At 41.3% G+C, this 18602-nt stretch overlaps 1 protein-coding gene across 1 annotated transcript in view; it reads right to left on the reverse strand.

The window, feature by feature from the left end:
* LOC127433207 (colorectal mutant cancer protein-like) overlaps positions 1-17259 on the reverse strand; it is a 104612-nt gene extending 87353 nt beyond the window's left edge. Inside the window, exon 1 of the mRNA XM_051684936.1 lies at positions 17061-17259. Within this exon, the coding sequence (XP_051540896.1) occupies positions 17061-17168 (108 nt within the window). The 5' untranslated portion in view covers positions 17169-17259. The remainder of the gene's footprint in view (positions 1-17060) is intronic.
* Between the last annotated feature and the right edge of the window lie 1343 nt (positions 17260-18602).

Raw genomic sequence — 18602 nt, forward strand, 5'->3', positions numbered from 1 at the left:
TCACAGTAAAGAAAAATGTCCTTCAAACCAAATATGAAATCTATAAACTGCATAGGCCCAACAATATTATTAATTATTGACAATTTTGGTTTGTAAATGTCTATTGAATTTGGATGGTTTCAAGCTCTCGGCATCCAATGATTCACAGCACAAAAAACGACAAAAACCTCCATTGTAAAGAGCGATAGTGAGACAAACAGACTCAAGAGCAGAGGAACAGTTCAAAGGAATTATTAACAACAAATATGGGCAGTCACTGGGTTGCGATACTGGCACCGGCTGCAGCAGTGGGAAGAGATCTCCGATAGCGTGCACGCCGTGGCCGTGCAAGGGGCAATCCATGAAGAGTGTGTTCGTAGAATGAGTGTGCACGTTGTGGAAGACAGGAACAGATTGGTAGAATCCTCCGTTGAAGCTTAGTGAGATGCAGAACAATGCCCAGCAGAGATGGACGATATTAACTCCTGATACGTGGGCAGAGACGAGGTACCCTCCGTGGAAGGCCAGCTGACATGCAGCAAAACTGGAAGGCAACCACACACCCGACATGCGGGCAACCAACAGATACACAAGACAGGACCAACTAGGCAGAGAGAGTGAGTTTAGTACTCAACATCAAACAACAATGCTCATAACCTCAGTCAACACTGAGCAACATTAAACATTCAACATCTAAATACATTTAACAATCCAGCGCCGGACATGACTCACGAGGGGATTAATATAGGCATGAACAAACAAGGAACAGGTGCTGCTCTCAGCTGAAAGTTGGCATGATCGGGGTTCCCATGGACACGCTGATTCCACGTGCCAGCGGCAACTGAAACACGTGAGGGCAAAGATTTTGACACGCTTGGAACAAAACAAACAGGGAGCGATGATGCCATGGTCCTCGTCAGACAAAAACCCAACCTGATAAGGTGACAGGAAATCACCGGAGATCGCACGGCGGTCACTAACACTCACACAAAGAACGTACGTGAAACACGAGACAGAAAGCGGACGATAACGCCAGTGACACATACTGCACGTGAATCTGTATTTAACCTCTTGAGACCCGAACATGACTGCTTTGTGCATTTTCCATTTCCCTTTTTGATTTGTAACTAGTAGCACCTAATAAACATGCAAAAAAAAAGTAATAAATTCTAGATCAAATAGTTTTCCTAAAAATGTATGTCACATACGTGGACAGCGAGACTAAGTTGTGAAATTTTAAATAATACCAAGTTATAGAAAGTCAGATTTTTTCCATCAAATAGTTTATTATGTTTCCAGGAGTTTTTGAGACGTTAACAGACATTACAGCTGATTTTCTATAAAGCTGAATTAATAATTCAGATTAAAAGTAATGTCCAGCATCATCCAATCACTGTCAACCATGTTAAAATAAAATGATACATTATAAATTCTGAATCTATGTACTGATTATCATTGTCACATGTCTGTCAAACATGTTGAGTGATCCAAACATCATCTGCAGCCTGAAACTGAACTTTTGATCTGATTTTAGGAGTGAACGTACTTAGATGCTCCCTTGCTCCCTATTTAGTGAATGACTTAACCTCCAGTGTGCTGTCTGTCTGCACTGGTCTCAGAACAGTTTGAAATGCACCTTATTTTCATCCTAACTCCATATAAAGCCTCTGAAAGACACATTTATCAGCTTTTGCATGAATATATTTATTCTCAATGTGATAATGTACAGTAAATATATAGGAATGCATTTATTAATATTAATGAATAGAACCGTATTGTACTGTGATAACAACATAAAATACAATTTATATTAAAATAAAGCTAAATGTTCCACAGATGTGTTAATGTTGAAAGTTATTTAAAATAACTAACATGTTTTTCAACTTTTGAGGTAATATGGTCCCATTTTCCACATATGTGGACATCATGTTTATCAGCGTGCTGATGCATGAAAGATAAATGGATTTTTTTAAAGCAGCATATCAAATGAAACTAGAGACTCTACTCTTTACAACCAAACAGGTTTCAATGATAAAACGTAAAGAGGTTTCTTACCAGAGGCACTTTTGTTGGTGTTGTGCCTGTAGAAGCGCTTCATGAAAATCGACGTCATGCTTTTGTGTCACGTGACTCGGTGCACCAGAAGTTTAACCCTTAAATAACAGTGTAGAGTCTTGTGAACAGTATAAAGTCTGTTTTAATTCATTTAAATTATGCATTGCATATAGCGAAGCCAAGACGTGGGGTCGCACAAGGATAATGTAGTCAGGGTGGTATTTTCTTGTACCTAGTAGTGTAGTTTTGTTGATGGTTTTTGAGGATGGGTTCATGCTACACAACCCGTCCACATTGACATCTGCCAAATTTGACGAGCGTCTATGAAAATACTGTAGAGTTTGACTGGATGCATGACCTTTGATGACATCATCAAAAGATACAGGAAGCATTTTCTCCTCTGTTTTAAAAGCTGATATGCCTGTCTATTTTGCTATTCTAACTAAGTGCAATTATCTGACAACATGCACTGTTGGTGAAATTAGATGACCCAGTCTCAGTCCCTCATAAGGACCTACAACCTCACAGCGTTTCTTCTAGTTCCTCTATCAATAAGCTGTTTCCAGGAAGGAATTAACCTGGAAAATTTCTTGGGTACAACACATGGCCCTGCAGGATATCTGTGTGACCAAATTAAACACAGCTGGAGTTTGAATGGGCAGCTTTACAGACCTGATGATGTACAAACAGTATAATAAACTCTTAACATAACACTCTTACAGACTACAGACAGTTTGATCAAATAAAGTAATTCATGGACTTGCTGGACTCTCTGTCTCTGTTTCAAAGGAAAATAGGAAATATAAGTATCATGAGTACAAACATACACGTTTTCAGTGTGTTAAAGATGTTTTTAGGTGAAGATGAGGCACATCAAAACTAATAAAACCATTTGGTTCTGAACAATAAGAATGAATTTCATGGCATGAATTGGAAATCTGGCAACACTTTACAAATACAGCTGTAAGCAGCAATTACGGGGCCAAGCACACCAATGGCATGCAAGGAAGTATGATTGGACATCACTGATAATGATTTCAAGAAATTCGGTATAAAAGAAAACTAAGTACAATTGCTTGTGTTACAGAACAATTCATTATAACTTTTGACCAACAGGTGGTGCTGTCACTAAATTTGAATGGTGTGGTCAGAGTGTGGTGACAATGGCACACACAAACTTTCATCTCAATACGGCAAAGCGTTGCCGAGATACAGCCTCAGCCTCAGATACAGCCAATTTGGAATGCCCAATTCCCAGTGCGCTTTTTAAGTCCTCGTGGTGGCGCGGTTACTCACCTCAATCTGGGTGGCGGAGGACGAATCCCAGTTGCCTCCGCATCTGAGACCATCAACCCGCGCATCTTATCACGTGGCTTGTTGAGCGCATTGCCACGGAGACATAGCGCATGTGGAAGCTTCACGCCATCACGCCATCTGCGCTCAACTCACCATATAGCGATCACGAGGAGGTTACCCCAAGTGACTCTACCCTCCCTAGCAACCAGACCAATTTGGTTGCTTAGGAGACCTGGCTGGAGTCACTCAGCACGCCCTGGGATTTGAACTAGCGAACTCCAGGGGTGATAGCCAGCGTATTTTACCACTGAGCTACCCAGGCCCCCAAACGACTTCATTCCCTGGCCGCGGCGGTGAGAGCGCTGAATCCTAACCACTAGACCACCAGGGACCTCAGATGCTTTTTGGCATCTTGCAATCTAATTCTTTGGTGCGCTATTTGAGAATCATTTGGGCTATAAAAAAAGCTTTTAATCAGTTTTTGTCGTGAGTGTCCCTAGATGATACACTACAAATTTTGTCGAACATACGGCTTAGGAAGAGTTTTAAAAAGTATGGTTTTTAATTAAATTCAAAATGGCAGACAGGAAGTATGGCCAACCATGGCAAATTGGGTATCATCATACTCTGTATGACCCAAGGAGTCTAAAGAGACTAGCCTCATAATTTTAACTAAACTATTCAGAAGTTATAAGCAAAAATAGTCATTTTTAATTTCTCCTGACCACTAGGTGGCACTGTGCTGAAATGCTGCAGGTCCATTTTAGGCGTGTTGACAATTGAATTCGTTGAAGCGTTATATGAGAACAGTTGGGTCTATCATAATAAATCTCATAGCTTTTTGTCATGAGTGTCTCTAGGTGATGCGTGCTAAATTTTGAGCGAATCGTACATACGGTCTAGGAGTTCGAAAAAGTAGGTTAATCTGAAAATGCGAAATTAAGGAAAATTGAGTGGGCAGAGCTGAAAAACTATGCAGTATTTTGCAGAGTGCTACGAGAAGTAGGAAATGCCCGGAAGACTGGTCTGATATCACGTAATCCCCGGATGTGCGCGGTTGTTATTCAGAAATTTCAGACCACTAGATGCCGCAAATGACCAATCAGAATCAAGTATTTCAGAAAGCCGTGTAATAACATTAGCTAATGCATTATGAACTATCATGAAGAAAAGAACAGAGATACTGTAGAAGACAGCAAATAAGACTTTAACTACTAAATTACAAAAAGTAAAATAATATATAAACCACAATTAATATAAAACAATACTATTACAATCACTTAATACCATAGTTAATTAAAAGATATAACTTAATTTAATTCAACACAGCTACGTATACTACGTACACAAGAAGAATATTATGCTCTTCAATTAGCTCTAAACTTCCATTGCATATTGATTCTGTTAAAGGGACACCATCAAAATAGTCGAAGATATCATAAAAAAAAAATTGCATTTGTTTTTCACAGAGTAGGTAATCTATAAATATTTCTAATGTTGGCTCTGACACAAAAAGTCTGTCAAGCAAACATTTCTAGGTAGGTAATATCCTCTCAGGTCTACAAAAGCGTCTCAGAGTCGGGGGCTGTTTTTCTCACCTCTCGATCCACAGTAGAGTTTTGTGTTCCGATAGGAAATCACGCTTCATTTATCTAATAGCGTTATGGCCGGAGCTCTGCCAGAGAGCAAACGCATCACAAGGGGGCCATTCAACAGCCGGCTAATTGAATATATAATGAGTCACAGCACGTCACCTTGTGCCATTAATTGTGTTCTGAAGCGGATGCATTCCCAGAGAAACTTTACACAACTTTCCTTCAAGCGCTCCAGCAATTCATCATATCCAAAACAAGCCCTTTTAAGAGAGTTTTGAGAGTGTAACACTTTTAAACAGAAGATCAAACAGCTCATGCTCCTAAATTGAATATTGTGATTCATAAACAGACAGAAGGAAATATTCACTGTAAAATACCTTTGAAATACATTAGTTGTTCATTATCTATAACAAAATAAACCAAAATAACTAGCATTTTTAAATGCTATTAATGGCGTTTCTTCAACTTTGGGCACTTTCATATCCCAGGGGTTGATTTTTATTAAAACAAACATATTTTATGTCGAGTAAAGATGCTGACTACCACCCCTGGAGTCGTGAGTTTGAATCCAGGGCGTGCAGAGTGACTCCAGCCAGGTCTCCTAAGCAACCAAATTGGCCCGGTTGCTAGGGAGGGTAGAGTCTATTGCTATAATGTGGTTCACGCTCTCGGTGGGCCGCGTGGTGAGTTGTGCGTGGATGCTGCAGAGAATAGCGTGAAGCCTCCACAGGCGCTAGGTCTCCGCGGTAACGCGCTCAACAAGCCACGTGATAGGAGGCGTGGATTGATGGTCTCAGACGTGGAGGCACCCGGATTGAGACAAGTCACTACGCCACCACGAGGACTTTGAGCGCATTGGGAATTGGGCATTCCAAATTGGGGAAAAAAGAAAAAAACCTATTTCAAGTATTTCACTTTGCTATATGAAGGTCTCTGTGTCTCTTCAGGCCCTATAAATTTGACTGTTTGAGACTTGTCCCAGACCCAGACTTTCAATATTAAACTATTAAAATCTATTATAAAAATACAAATGATTACATATTTAAAACGATGTTCATCTAAGCAAAGAGTTAAATAAACAGAAACCATTTCAATATTTATTATATGAAAATGATTTCTGACAATTTATAAAAATTACGGCTGTCCCACAGTTGTGGCGTCATTTCCACCCCAACAAACAATTTTGCCCCTAACAAAGTTTAGTCAAAAGTTAATGTACTTGTGTAGAGCCGAGGAGGGCAGGGCCGGGCTGGAATGACGCACGCCCAGTCCCCAATCAGCCTGATGGGGCGCGCGAGGGATAAAGGCGGCCGGGGATGACAGTTCGAGAGAGAGAGAATTACAGGCAGCTGTACTGTGTGGTTTTTTGGTTGTGTGTTTTTTATTTTTAATAGTTTATTATTAAACTATTATTTAAGTTTTCAAGCCGGTTCTCGCCTCCTTTCCATCGACCCCCTTACACTGGTGCTGAAACCCGGGAAGGAGGAGGGATTCCCGTCGCAGAGTCCTCGACACTGCCGTCCACCCAGGGGAGCGCCGCTGCCATCCGACGGGGGACGGAGTAGCCCGACCACCCGGACGCGGGGAACGGCCGCCGTCCGCGAGGCGAGTGGGGATGGGACTCCCCAACCACCTGGAGCGAGGGAGCCGCTGCCGGGGGCGGAGGAGTGCCCTGCCGTCCCCCGGGAATGCGGAGGGGTCGAGAGAAGACGCGACTCCCCGACCGCCTGGAGTGGTAGGGCCACTGCCAGGGGCGGAGGAGTGTCCCCACGGGACGCTGGGAACGCGGAGGGGCATTCTGTCCGCTGGGGGTCGGAGGTCTAACTCCGGTCTGCCCGGGGAGGAGCGGCTGCCATCCCCCTGAGAGGGTGGAGGAGTGATCGAGGACCACGCGACAGCGCATCAGAAAACCGGCTTGACAACTTAAATAATAGTTTAATAATAAACTTAACCAAAAACACACAACCAAAAAACCACACAGTACAGCTGCCTGTAATTCTCTCTCTCTCGAACTGTCATCCCCGGCCGCCTTTATCCCTCGCGCGCTCCATCAGGCTGATTGGGGACCTGCCGTGCGTCATTCCAGCCCGGCCCCGCCCTCCTCGGCTCTACAACTTGTTAACCAAGTGGACAAAAGTCTGAGTGAAGAGCATGCTTGAGATGAAATATGAGACAAAACTAAGAAATATCAAAGGAAATATCACTTGTGAGCAGAATTTTTATGAGGCGTCATTTCTAATCGGAAGCAAGTTGCATCAGCAGCGTGGGAGACCCCGGTTCGCATCCCGCGTTAAAAGCAGGAAGAAATTGCGTTTGCATAATCAGTGATTCGGAGGTTGCATTTTTCCCTCTGACACTTCACCTGGAAAATGGAGCTCACACATGCCCATACACCCAACTAGGGATGGGCGATATGGCCAAAAATATTATCACAATAATTTTTACATATCGTTCAATATCAATATTTATCATGATAAACATTTCACACCATTAATAGGGGAGGAAATGCATTCCACATGTTTGTCAAGAATGACTGTAAACATAACTTGCTTGATTACAAGTAATCCCCATAGGGTAAGCTACCTTTAAAGTACACTCAGTTTAGGATTTAATCTGACATAAAGTGTGTAACCTCTTTTCGATAAAATTTCATCATCTACAGCAGACGTTTGACTCCACTGAAAGACGTTCTTGTGACACTTCACACTCCAGCTCAGTAGGTGGCGGTAATGCTCCATAAGCTGGATTGCCAACCGGCAATAAACTCACAAGAAGAAACACCTTCTCACCTGTGACAGCATTATGGATCATGAAAAAAGGAGGGCAATGTTTCGCATTTTGGTAAGCACAGACCGATTTTAGCTAAAGAAAAGTCAACCTACTGTGAGATCAGTCTGCTAAAAGTCCCTGAAGTTGAAGAAAAACATTAAAACTAAATAAATTAAAAATATATCAACTGTGAAACAAATATCAACATTTATGGGGGTATTTACAATTTGCCATTCCTAAATAACATGCTAACAGTGGCGTGGTAAAACATATGTAAAATGATGTCATCTAGTTTTATCACATCTTTCATTTAAATAATCACAGATGTAGTAACTGACTGTAGTGTGTGTAATCTATTGATGACCAACTCATCTTCTTTGATGAAACACTACATGAGCAAAGTGAAGCTGTATGTGCTCGATTCATTCAGACCGTATGTCAATGTCATTTCTTTAAGGGTCACAATTAGGTTAAAAGCATTGAGGGGTGTACAGCCCCTCCTCTTCAATATAACATCTAACCTTTATGTGTGCTCGTCTTTAATGTACTCAGTCAGATGGAAAACACTAAAGTAAAGTGAGCTCTGAAGAAGCCCATCTGGAAAAGATTGCAACAGTCTGGATCCGGACGTAAAAATCCCATTTATTTTTTCCCATAGGCGAATTTAAATTTAGCGATAATTTATAAACTTTTAAAGAAAGACCAACTGGCCCTAGAACCATTAGCAGCTGCGATAAGAAAGGAGGATGATTTTCCAGGGGTGGTGGCGGGAGGTGTGGTGCATAAACTTCTGCTTTACGCAGATGGTATTTTATTATTTGTCTCTGAATCTACTAGATCTATGCCTTGCCTCCACAGAATTATTCATTCCTTTTCCAAATTCTCAGGATACAAAGTCAGTTGGTCTAAATCCGAAGTTTTGGCTCTGACAGCGTACTGTCCAGTAACGGCCTTCCAGCCGGTCGCCTTCCAGTGGCCCAAACAGGGCATTAAGTATTTGGGTATTTTATTCCCCACAAATTTGTCTGATTTAGTTAGAGTTAATTTTGACCCTTTAATTAAAAGGTTTTCGAGCGATGTGGACAGATGCGCTTCATTACATTTATCGATGATTGGGAGGTTAATGTTATTAAATGAATTGTATTCCAAAATTTAACTACATGCTACAGTCTCTCCCGGTAGATGTCCCCCTCTCTTATTTCAAGCAATTTGATAACATAGCGAAGTCCTTTGTTTGGAATGGTAAATGTCCCAGATTACATTTCAATAAGTTACATAGGCCGATTGACAAAGGTGGGTTAGGCCTACCCAAAATTTTGTTTTATTATTATGCATTCGGTCTCAGACATTTGGCTCAATGGTCCCTTCCACCTGAGAGAGCCCCTCCCTGGTTCTGCATTGAACAAGAATTTCTTGCCCCTATTTTGCCATTGCAAAGCCTTTCCATCAAACTAACCAGAGAAGTTAAATCACACCATGTTATTTCACATTTGCACTCAGTATGGACAAAAGTGTCCAGAGTGTTTAATTCAGATATTTATCTAAATGTTGCCTCGAGCCTATAGCTATACCCCAAACTATGCATTAATGAGTCCCCTTTTTGTTGGTCAGAGTGGATTGCGAGGGGGGTTAATTCACTCGGTGATCTTTATGAGAGTGGAGTGATGAGATCTTTTGAAAATTTGGTTCAGTATTTTGGGATCCCCAGATCTCAGTTTTATAGGTATCTTCAGTTACGCCACTTGCTCTGTACTGTTTTGAAGGCCATGAGGCATCAGTGTATTACTCCTTATTAATTCAGTGTCTGGGGGACGGAGTCTCAACCACTCTCAAGAGATTATGGGAGAAAGATTTAAACCTGGAATTGGAGGAGAGAGAATGGGCTAGGATTTTAAAAAACATAAAAACTGCATCTTGAGATGCAAGGGTGCGCCTTATACAATTCAAGATTTTACATCGGTTCTATTGGACCCCCTCTAAATTGTATAGGCTTGGTCTTAAAGACACACCCACCTGCTGGCGATGCCAATCAGAGGACGGAGATATAACCCATGTCTTTTGGGGGGGTGTTGAAATACAAAAGTTTTGGTTAAAGGTGCAGAGTCTGGTATGCGAGGTGTTAGGCATTATTCTGCCCCAGACTCTGTATCTTGGGTGATGGGGCGGTCATTGACATTGAAAGTAGACACTTAAAGAGTTGGGTCTTAACCAGTGTCATGATCGCCTGGCAGATCATTTTGATGGGCTGGAGGTTGGCTGGAGCGCCCTCTTTTCAGGAGTGGTGCTCGGAGATGGGAAGGGTGGCAGCCTTTGAGGAGGTAACATTTAGGGGAATGGGGAGGTGTAAAGTGTTCGTGGAGAAATGGGGTGGGTATTTGGCATTTGTAGATGTGTGATTATTGTTGTTGTGTCAATTTATTTATTTATTTATTTATTTGTGTGTGCATGTGTGTGTCTATGTCATTTGGGACCACTGTTATGTTGTTGGGGTTAGGGTGGGATTGGGAGGGGGAGGGGAGGGGTAATAGTTGGGGTTAAGTTTGATTCTATGTATATATGTTTTGTTTTATGTGGTGTTTTATGTGAATCAATAAAAACTGTTAATCGGAAAGACAGACCAACTGTGAGCTATTAATCGATGATATATGCTTCTTTTGAAGCCATCAGTACATGTTATTTCAAATGCATTTTTTCAAAATCATGTTTAATAGTGGAATTCACAGCCTAATCTCATGAACATTACATGACCATGGCAACATTTATGTGAAACGAAATTACGTGCAATGAAATTACGTGCTTTATTACACATTTGACTGCAGTTTCCCAGCTAAATGTCCAGCAGGGGGCGCCAAAAGTGAGTGAAATGATGTAATCACACAAGGTTTTTAAGGTGAATAATAGATGGAGGTTTTAATGAGTAAAACGTACCTCCCTAACCTAAAACTTTAACCTAAACCAAAATGATAGTGTCCTAAAAGCAAATGCAAAGCAAATGCTTTTTTCCTGGGTAGCTCAGCAAGTATTGACACTGACTATCACCCCTGGAGAGTGAGTTCGAATGCAGGGCAAGCTGAGTGACTCCAGCCACGTCTCCTAAGCAACCAAATTGGCCCGGTTGCTCACATAGGGTAACCTCCTTGTAGTCGCTATAATGTGGTTCTTGCTCTCGGTGGGGCGTGTGGTGAGTTATGCTTGGATGCCGTGGAGAATAGCGTAAAGCCTCCACACGCTGTAGGTCTCTACGGTAATGCGCTCAACAAGCCATGTGATAAGATGCGTGGATTGATGGTCTCAGACGAGGAGGCAACTGAGATTCGTCCTCCGCCACCCGGATTGAGGCGAGTCACTACGCCACCACGAGGAATTAGAGCGCATTGTGAATTGGGCATTCCAAATTGGGGAGAAAAGGGGAGAAAAAAAAAAGCAAATTATTGGAAGCCACCACTTCATTTCATGTCACTTCTATGACACTTTCGTCTCATGTGTCAGCTTGCGTGTTTAACTGGGCTCGAGCCGCTATCTTCCAAGTCCAAAGTCCATCACTATATTAGGTGAGCTACTGCACAAGCTAAACAACTTGGAATAAGTGCGTAAATGTAGGTGAGTCTGTAATGCAAGCATTAAAATTTATAGTTTTTCAAATGATGCATTATAATAAATGTTTCAACATCATAACATAGCAGTGTGTGAGTAATAGTGTGGAAAGGAAGTGTTTATAAAGCCATAATCAGCCGTTGTAGTCGTGATTTGTGTAAAAGTGAATAAAACGCACTAGTGTTCATTTCACCAGGAAACTGCGGCAAAACATAGAATGCGGCATGTAAAAGTCAGTGGGCAAAAATGTTGTAGTAACATCCATTCTATGAGATTACTGTAGGTTGGGAATTCAACAAACAATCGTTACAGAACATCCCTTTGGGGCAGTTCACATCGTGCCATTTCGCTAAAAAAGCTACACACAGTGCCATGAACAAAGCTTAATACTGGTGCCTTGAGAACGCGTTTTTAACAGTGGAAATTATTTTTGTCTTGACATGGCATTTAAAAAAACGTGGCGTTCCTGCATGAGATGCTGAAACAATCACAAGATTGCACTGAACTGTGGAACAGAAAGGTGTAGGTTCGAACCCGTCCTGGGGCGACATGTATTGTATGGGTTACTGTAGCTCAGTGTGTACAGCGTGGCGCTAGCAATGGCAAGTTCATGGGTTCGATCCCCAGGGAACACAAAAACTGATATAATGTACACACCCTGAATGCATTGTGAGTCGCTTTTGATAAGAGCGTCTGCAAAATGCATAAATGTACAGTGCATCCGGAAAGTATTCACAGCGCTTCACTTTTTCCACATTTTGTTATGTTACAGCCTTTTTCCAAAATGGATTAAATTCATAATTTTCCTCAATTCTACAAACAATACCCCATAATGACAACGTGAAAGAAGTTTGTTTGAAATCTTTGCAAATTTATTAAAAATAAAAAACGAAAAAAATCACATGTACATAAGTATTCACAGCCTTTGCTCAATACTTTGTTGAAGCACCTTTGGCACCAATTACAGCCTCAAGTCTTTTTGAGTATGATGCTACAAGCTTGGCACACCTATTTTTGGGCAGTTTCTCCCATTCTTCTTTGCAGGACCTCTCAAGCTCCATCAGGTTGGATGGGGAGTGTCAATGCACAGCCATTTTCAGATCTCTCCAGAGATGTTCAATCGGGTTCAAGTCTGGGCTCTGGCTGGGCCACTCAAGGACATTCACAGAGTTGTCCCATAGCCACTCCTTTGTTATCTTGGCTGTGTGCTTAGGGTCGTTGTCCTGTTGGAAGATGAACCTTCGCCCCAGTCTGAGGTCCAGAGCACTCTGGAGCAGGTTTTCATCAAGGATGTCTCTGTACATTGCTGCATTCATCTTTCCCTCAATCCTGACTAGTGTCCCAGTTCCTGCCGCTGAAAAACATCCCCACAGCATGATGCTGCCACTACCATGCTTCACTGTAGGGATGGTATTGGCCAGGTGATGAGCGGTGCCTGGTTTCCTCCAGACATGACGCTTGCCATTCAGGCCAAAGTGTTCAATCTTTGTTTCTCATGGTCTGAGAGTCCTTCAGGTGCCTTTTGGCAAACTCCAGGTGGGCTGTCATGTGCTTTTTACTGAGGAGTGGCTTCCGTCTGGCCACTCTACCATACAGGCCTGATTGGTGGAGTGCTGCAGAGATGGTTGTTCTTCTGGAAGGTTCTCCTCTCTCCACAGAGAAATGCTGGAGCTCTGTCAGAGTGACCATCCGGTTCTTGGTCACCTCCCTGACTAAGGCCCTTCTCCCCCGATCGCTCAGTTTGGCCGGGCGGCCAGCTCTAGGAAGAGTCCTGGTGGTTCCAAACTTCTTCCATTTATGGATGATGGAGGCCACTGTGCTCATTGGGACCTTCAATGCTGCAGAAATGTTTCTGTACCCTTCCCCAGATCTGTGCCTCGATACAATCCTGTCTCGGAGGTCTACAGACAATTCCTTGGACTTCATGTCTTGGTTTGTGCTCTGACATGCACTGTTAACTGTGGGACCTTATATAGACAGGTGTGTGCCTTTCCAAATCATGTCCAATCAACTGAATTTACCACAGGTGTACTCCAATCAAGTTGTAGAAACATGTCAAGGATGATCAGTGGAAACAGGATGCACCTGAGCTCTATTTTGAGTGTCATGGCAAAGGCTGTGAATACTTATGTACATGTGATTTTTTTAGTTTTTTATTTTTAATAAATTTGCAAAGATTTCAAACAAACTTCTTTCACGTTGTCATTATGGGGTATTGTTTGTAGAATTTTGAGGAAAATAATTAATTTAATCCATTGTGGAATAAGGCTGTAACATAACAAAATGTGGAAAAAGTGAAGCGCTGTGAATACTTTCTGGATGCACTGTAAATATTAATGTAAATGCAATGGTAAAAGACATCCATAAAGCACGTTTACATAGGAAAACAATTGACAAAATAGTACGTAATTATGCATTCAGAGTGAACGGCCCCTTAATGAACTGGTCTGGAGATTTCTTTCTTTAAAATGTGCTCATAAAGTGGTAAAAATAAGTATGGATATTATTCTTGCATGGGCTGATAAATGCAAATAATACACTGCTACTAACCATTTAATCATGTATAGTTAAGCTATAAAAATAAATAGGCTTGTCAACTTTTAAAAGATAAGAGAAAACACTTCCCTAACTTTTTTGTAGTTGACACCAAAGGCCACATGTCCAATCAAACTCCACAGTATTGTGTCATAAATTCATCTGTCTCTAGGTAGAATCTCGTCAAATTAGACAGATGAACTCATCCTCATGAACTCATCCTCAAAAACCATCAAAACTACACTAGGTACAAGAAAATATGATCCAGACTACATTAAAAAATGTAAAAGGGGTTTGGTACTGTGTTTATGTCCGATGTAAATGGGTCCTGAAGCAAAACCAGTTGAGAACCGCTGCTAAAGGGAAAACAGATCTCACTGCTGACTCGATGTTTGAGTCGACACAGACCAGCACTTCTAGTTTCCATTTCATTAACTCTGAAGTGGATCATTAATGCTTGTAAAAGCAGATCTGAGACTCAATACCTCACTCAGCTTTAACAAACACTAATAACCACACAACCGCATAAATAATGCTGAAACACGCAGTGCTCAAACAGGATGCTTGTTTATGCTGACCTGAGATCAAAAACACTTGATTGAGTTTTTATTTAGTATAAGTCAACCTCAACTAAGACCTACAGTAGCTGGTTGCAAGGGTGTTGCTATATGGTTGCTAAGGTGTTTCTGGAACTATCAGTTATCAGCTAAAATCAAAGACAAATATGATGCACAATAAATACGAGATGTTATGTTGAAAAAGACATATTAAGCATGCATATCATTGAATTTTTATTTCTATCACCGTTATTGATGGTTGAGTTCATGATGATGTTGACTGACAATGTCCAAAGAGGAAGGGGAAAAAAGCTTGCTTTTATAATATTGGATTACCAGAATACTGATGATCTACTGTTGATGAATTACTGCTCATATTTGTTATATGACAATGTCCACCTTATAGTATTTATATTGAAATACATCGTAGATGATTCTAAGGGTGTGTTCACACTTGTAGTTCGGCTCTCTTGGTTCTCTTGATCCGGACCAAAAAAGAAAATGATACATTTAGTCCTGGTTCGCTTAGCGTTCACACTGGCATTTATAATACCGAACCTAAACATACAAAACCAAAGGCATCAGGATAAGGTCACAACCTGATTGGACAGCTCTTTTGACGTATATTTTGCGACAAAACCTGCTGAACATCCAAAACAATGCTGGCTGCTGGGCGAAATGCGCTCGTTGGATTTATATTTGTATATATGGTGGTATTTTTACCAGCTGAGAACAAATGAAGAGCTAATAAATTGTGTAAAGGAGTCAAAACAACGGCAGGAATTCCTCCGTTGCACACACAAATGAAGATTTGCTGCAAGGACAGCTGACGGCGGTTCTGACGCCTGTACCGAACTGTAATGGGCAACATAGCTCCTATGATGAGAACCAGGTATGCTTGAGGTCAGTATTCCTGTCATTGGTCCGTTTAGACGTCTTTGATCCATGCTGCGTTCATATATCAATCGAACTACACTAGAGTTCGTTTGGAAGCGGACTGAGACTCACTATTCAGGCGGTCAAGGTCCGCTTGTTTGGTGCGCACCAAGGTTCGGATGGCAGGGTTCACACTTGTTCAAATGAACCGCACTAACAGAGCAATCGCACCAAAGTTCGTTTTAATCGAACCAAACCTGCCAAGTGTGAACACACCCTTACAGTGCATTATTTGTTTCCTTTATGTGTATGAGCTGGGAGCACAAACATTTCAAAATAAGAGTCCTGGGTGTATTTTGGAATAATTAATAGGTAGAAGTCCAGTGTTGTGTACCAAATCAGATTTTTTTTCTGGTTATTATTGGGATTTTGGTTGCACAATAAACAGCATCTGGAATTGTATTCATTATGGACTCTTACTGCCTCTATGTCTGCTCCCATCACAGTAAGGAAAGAAGATGAATCTTCAATAAATCGATCAGTTATCAGCTTTCTTCGAACCCCTTTGTTATTGGTATTGGCTAGGGTTGTCATGATACCAACATTTCAGTAGTCGGTACTAATACCAGTAAAATGTCCCGATTCTCGTTACCAGTTTCGCTACCACAAAATAAAAAAATAAATACAAATGAGTAATATGCTACTGTGCACACTCCTTTAGCCTATTTAACAAAGTTAAATGTATCAATGCAAATAATAAATTAAAACAATTGCATGTTTCCTTGAAGAGTTTCACAGTTAAGTAAATGTTGCTTCAAGTTTTTTTTTTTTTAAGAAGGACCCTATGAAGACATACTTTTATACCGTGTTTTATTTTGATGTAAAGGTTTTTCCGTGGTGTTTTGACGGTAATTTCACACTTCCTGATATGACGTTGGTTATATGACCAGTGTGATTATTAAAGCAAAAAATTCTATCTAAAATATATAGTCTGCAGCACTGTGAATGAGCGCTCTCTTCTGTCATCATCTACAACAAGCACAACGAGCGATGCTCATAAAATGTGGTGTTTTGATCAGTCTGTGTTTTCAGCGTATAAGCTGCTTCACACATTCACACACGTCCTGAAGCGTGCAGCACACACAGACTGTATTTATGTCATTAAATCGCCGGTTTCCTAATCACACGGTCCAATAACCACACTAGGTCATATCTGATAAAAGCATGCACTCATGAGTGTGTTAAAGCTGCCGTCTGTCAGACAGACTGAAATTAACTTTTTTGGCTCACCAGCCACTGTGGCTAGTAGTTTCCAAGGTCACTAGCCACTCAACATTTTCACTAGCCAAAATCCCCCGCCTCACAAAAAGTGACAAAGGTAACTGGAGACTGTAACTGCATTCATTTATTTGGACATTATTTGAACAAGACTGATATTAGTCACCTTTAGAATATCTATTTCATGGACAGTTACAACAGTATGAGTCTCAACCTGCCAATACGAGTTATTACATAAAGCACTAGATTTGGGAATGACTAACAAGCAGTTATGTAATAAAAATAGACACTTTGAAGTGCAAGTAACGCGGCACTTAAAACTCGCTCTGCTGTCGGCTTATGATGAAAAGCAGCCTGTATTTTCTCTGGAATACCACGAGCACCTTACATACACTGGCTGGCAACAACATGTCAGATGTGCCCGTGCTGTCCGAACGGAATGCTGGGAATCATTTCTACCAGCCGCACACTCGCATACACACTCTGCATACCTCTCACATCGCTTGCCAAGTGCCAACAAACTCACCTTTGACTGGCACGCTGATATGAAGTCTCTCTTTCGAGGTCCACAGTGTGAGTCACTTCTAATAAACTCTGAATGAAATGCCAACAAACACACGTGTCCAGTCACCATCTGCTGTGCTAGTGTTGGTTCATCACATATGAATTGTAAATGCTGATATAATGTGATCTGGTTGTAATCGTGTGCGTCTTCTATAGTGGAATACAGATGGTCTGCGTTCTCCGCTTCCTTTAGCTGTTTACGTCGCCCTTTCCTTCCTGTCAGGAAAGGGAGGGATTGTCTGCATGTGTGTGAGAGGCCTGCGTTGCTTTCTGATGTCTTTTAAGTGAACACTATGTCAAAGAAAATGGGTTTTTTAATGGTCAGTACTGATATCTTGACAGCAGGGTGGCTGAAATATTGGTGATTCTCACGAATCCTGTTAAGAAAATGTCAGGCTGCTATTTTAATCAAAAGAAACAAAGTAAATGATATTTTGCATTTAGAAAATGAAGACCATTTCTAGAGCCATTAAGATTTTTTGCATCGTGAAATATTTTTCATGACACACATTTTACCGTCGAATTCTCATTAAAAGCAAAAAAAGATTGTCATTATGACATTCTCATCACCGCAATGTGGATCATATAATCTTATGGTGTGGTTGTGGTGTAGTGGGCTAAAGCACATACATGGTAATCAGAAGGTTGCTGGTTCGATACCCACAGCCACCACCATTGTGTCCTTGAGCAAGGCACTTAACTCCAGGTTGCTCCGTGGGGATTGTCCCTGTAATAAGTGCACTGTAAGTCGCTTTGGATAAAAGCGTCTGCCAAATGCATAAATGTAAATGTATGTATATATAGTATATATATATATTTTTTAAGTAATTATACATCATAGTAGTGCTCCCTTGTTCAACAAAAAATTCTGTAATACAGAAAAAAAGTGTTACGATAATGAGAATCATCCCTGAAAACAATGGGAATAGTAGAATTTAAACATCCAGATGTGCTACAATAATGAGAAATTGGGGCCAAAATGTGCCTGAAAAACAATTGTCCTGAAAATAACGTCACAATGCAAAAACATTTAACGGTTCTAAAAAAACATTTTGTCCCCAATTTGGAATGCCCAATTCCTAATGTGCTCCAAGTCCTCATGGTGGCGTAGTGACTCGCCTCAGTCCGGGTGGCGGAGGACGAATCTCAGTTGACATAACGCATGTGGAGGATCACGCTATTCTCCGTGGCATCCACACACAACTTACCACGCGCCCCACCGAGAGCGAGAACCATATTATAGCGACCACGAGGAGGTTACCCCATGTGACTCTACCCTCCCTAGCAACCGGGCCAATTTGGTTGCTTAGGAGACCTGGCTGGAGTCACTCAGCACGCCCTGGATTCGAACTCACGACTCCAGGGGTGGCTTCAATTTCTTTATGCAAAATATTATTTAATATTTTTTTTGTAATGATTTGGGGTTTAATATGACCAGGACGTTTTCTTGACAGGTTTCATGATAATCACCCATATACACAGGGTCCGAAATGACATTTTTAGC

This window comes from Myxocyprinus asiaticus, chromosome 4 (genome assembly GCF_019703515.2).
Source record: "Myxocyprinus asiaticus isolate MX2 ecotype Aquarium Trade chromosome 4, UBuf_Myxa_2, whole genome shotgun sequence".
Lineage (NCBI taxonomy): Eukaryota > Metazoa > Chordata > Actinopteri > Cypriniformes > Catostomidae > Myxocyprinus > Myxocyprinus asiaticus.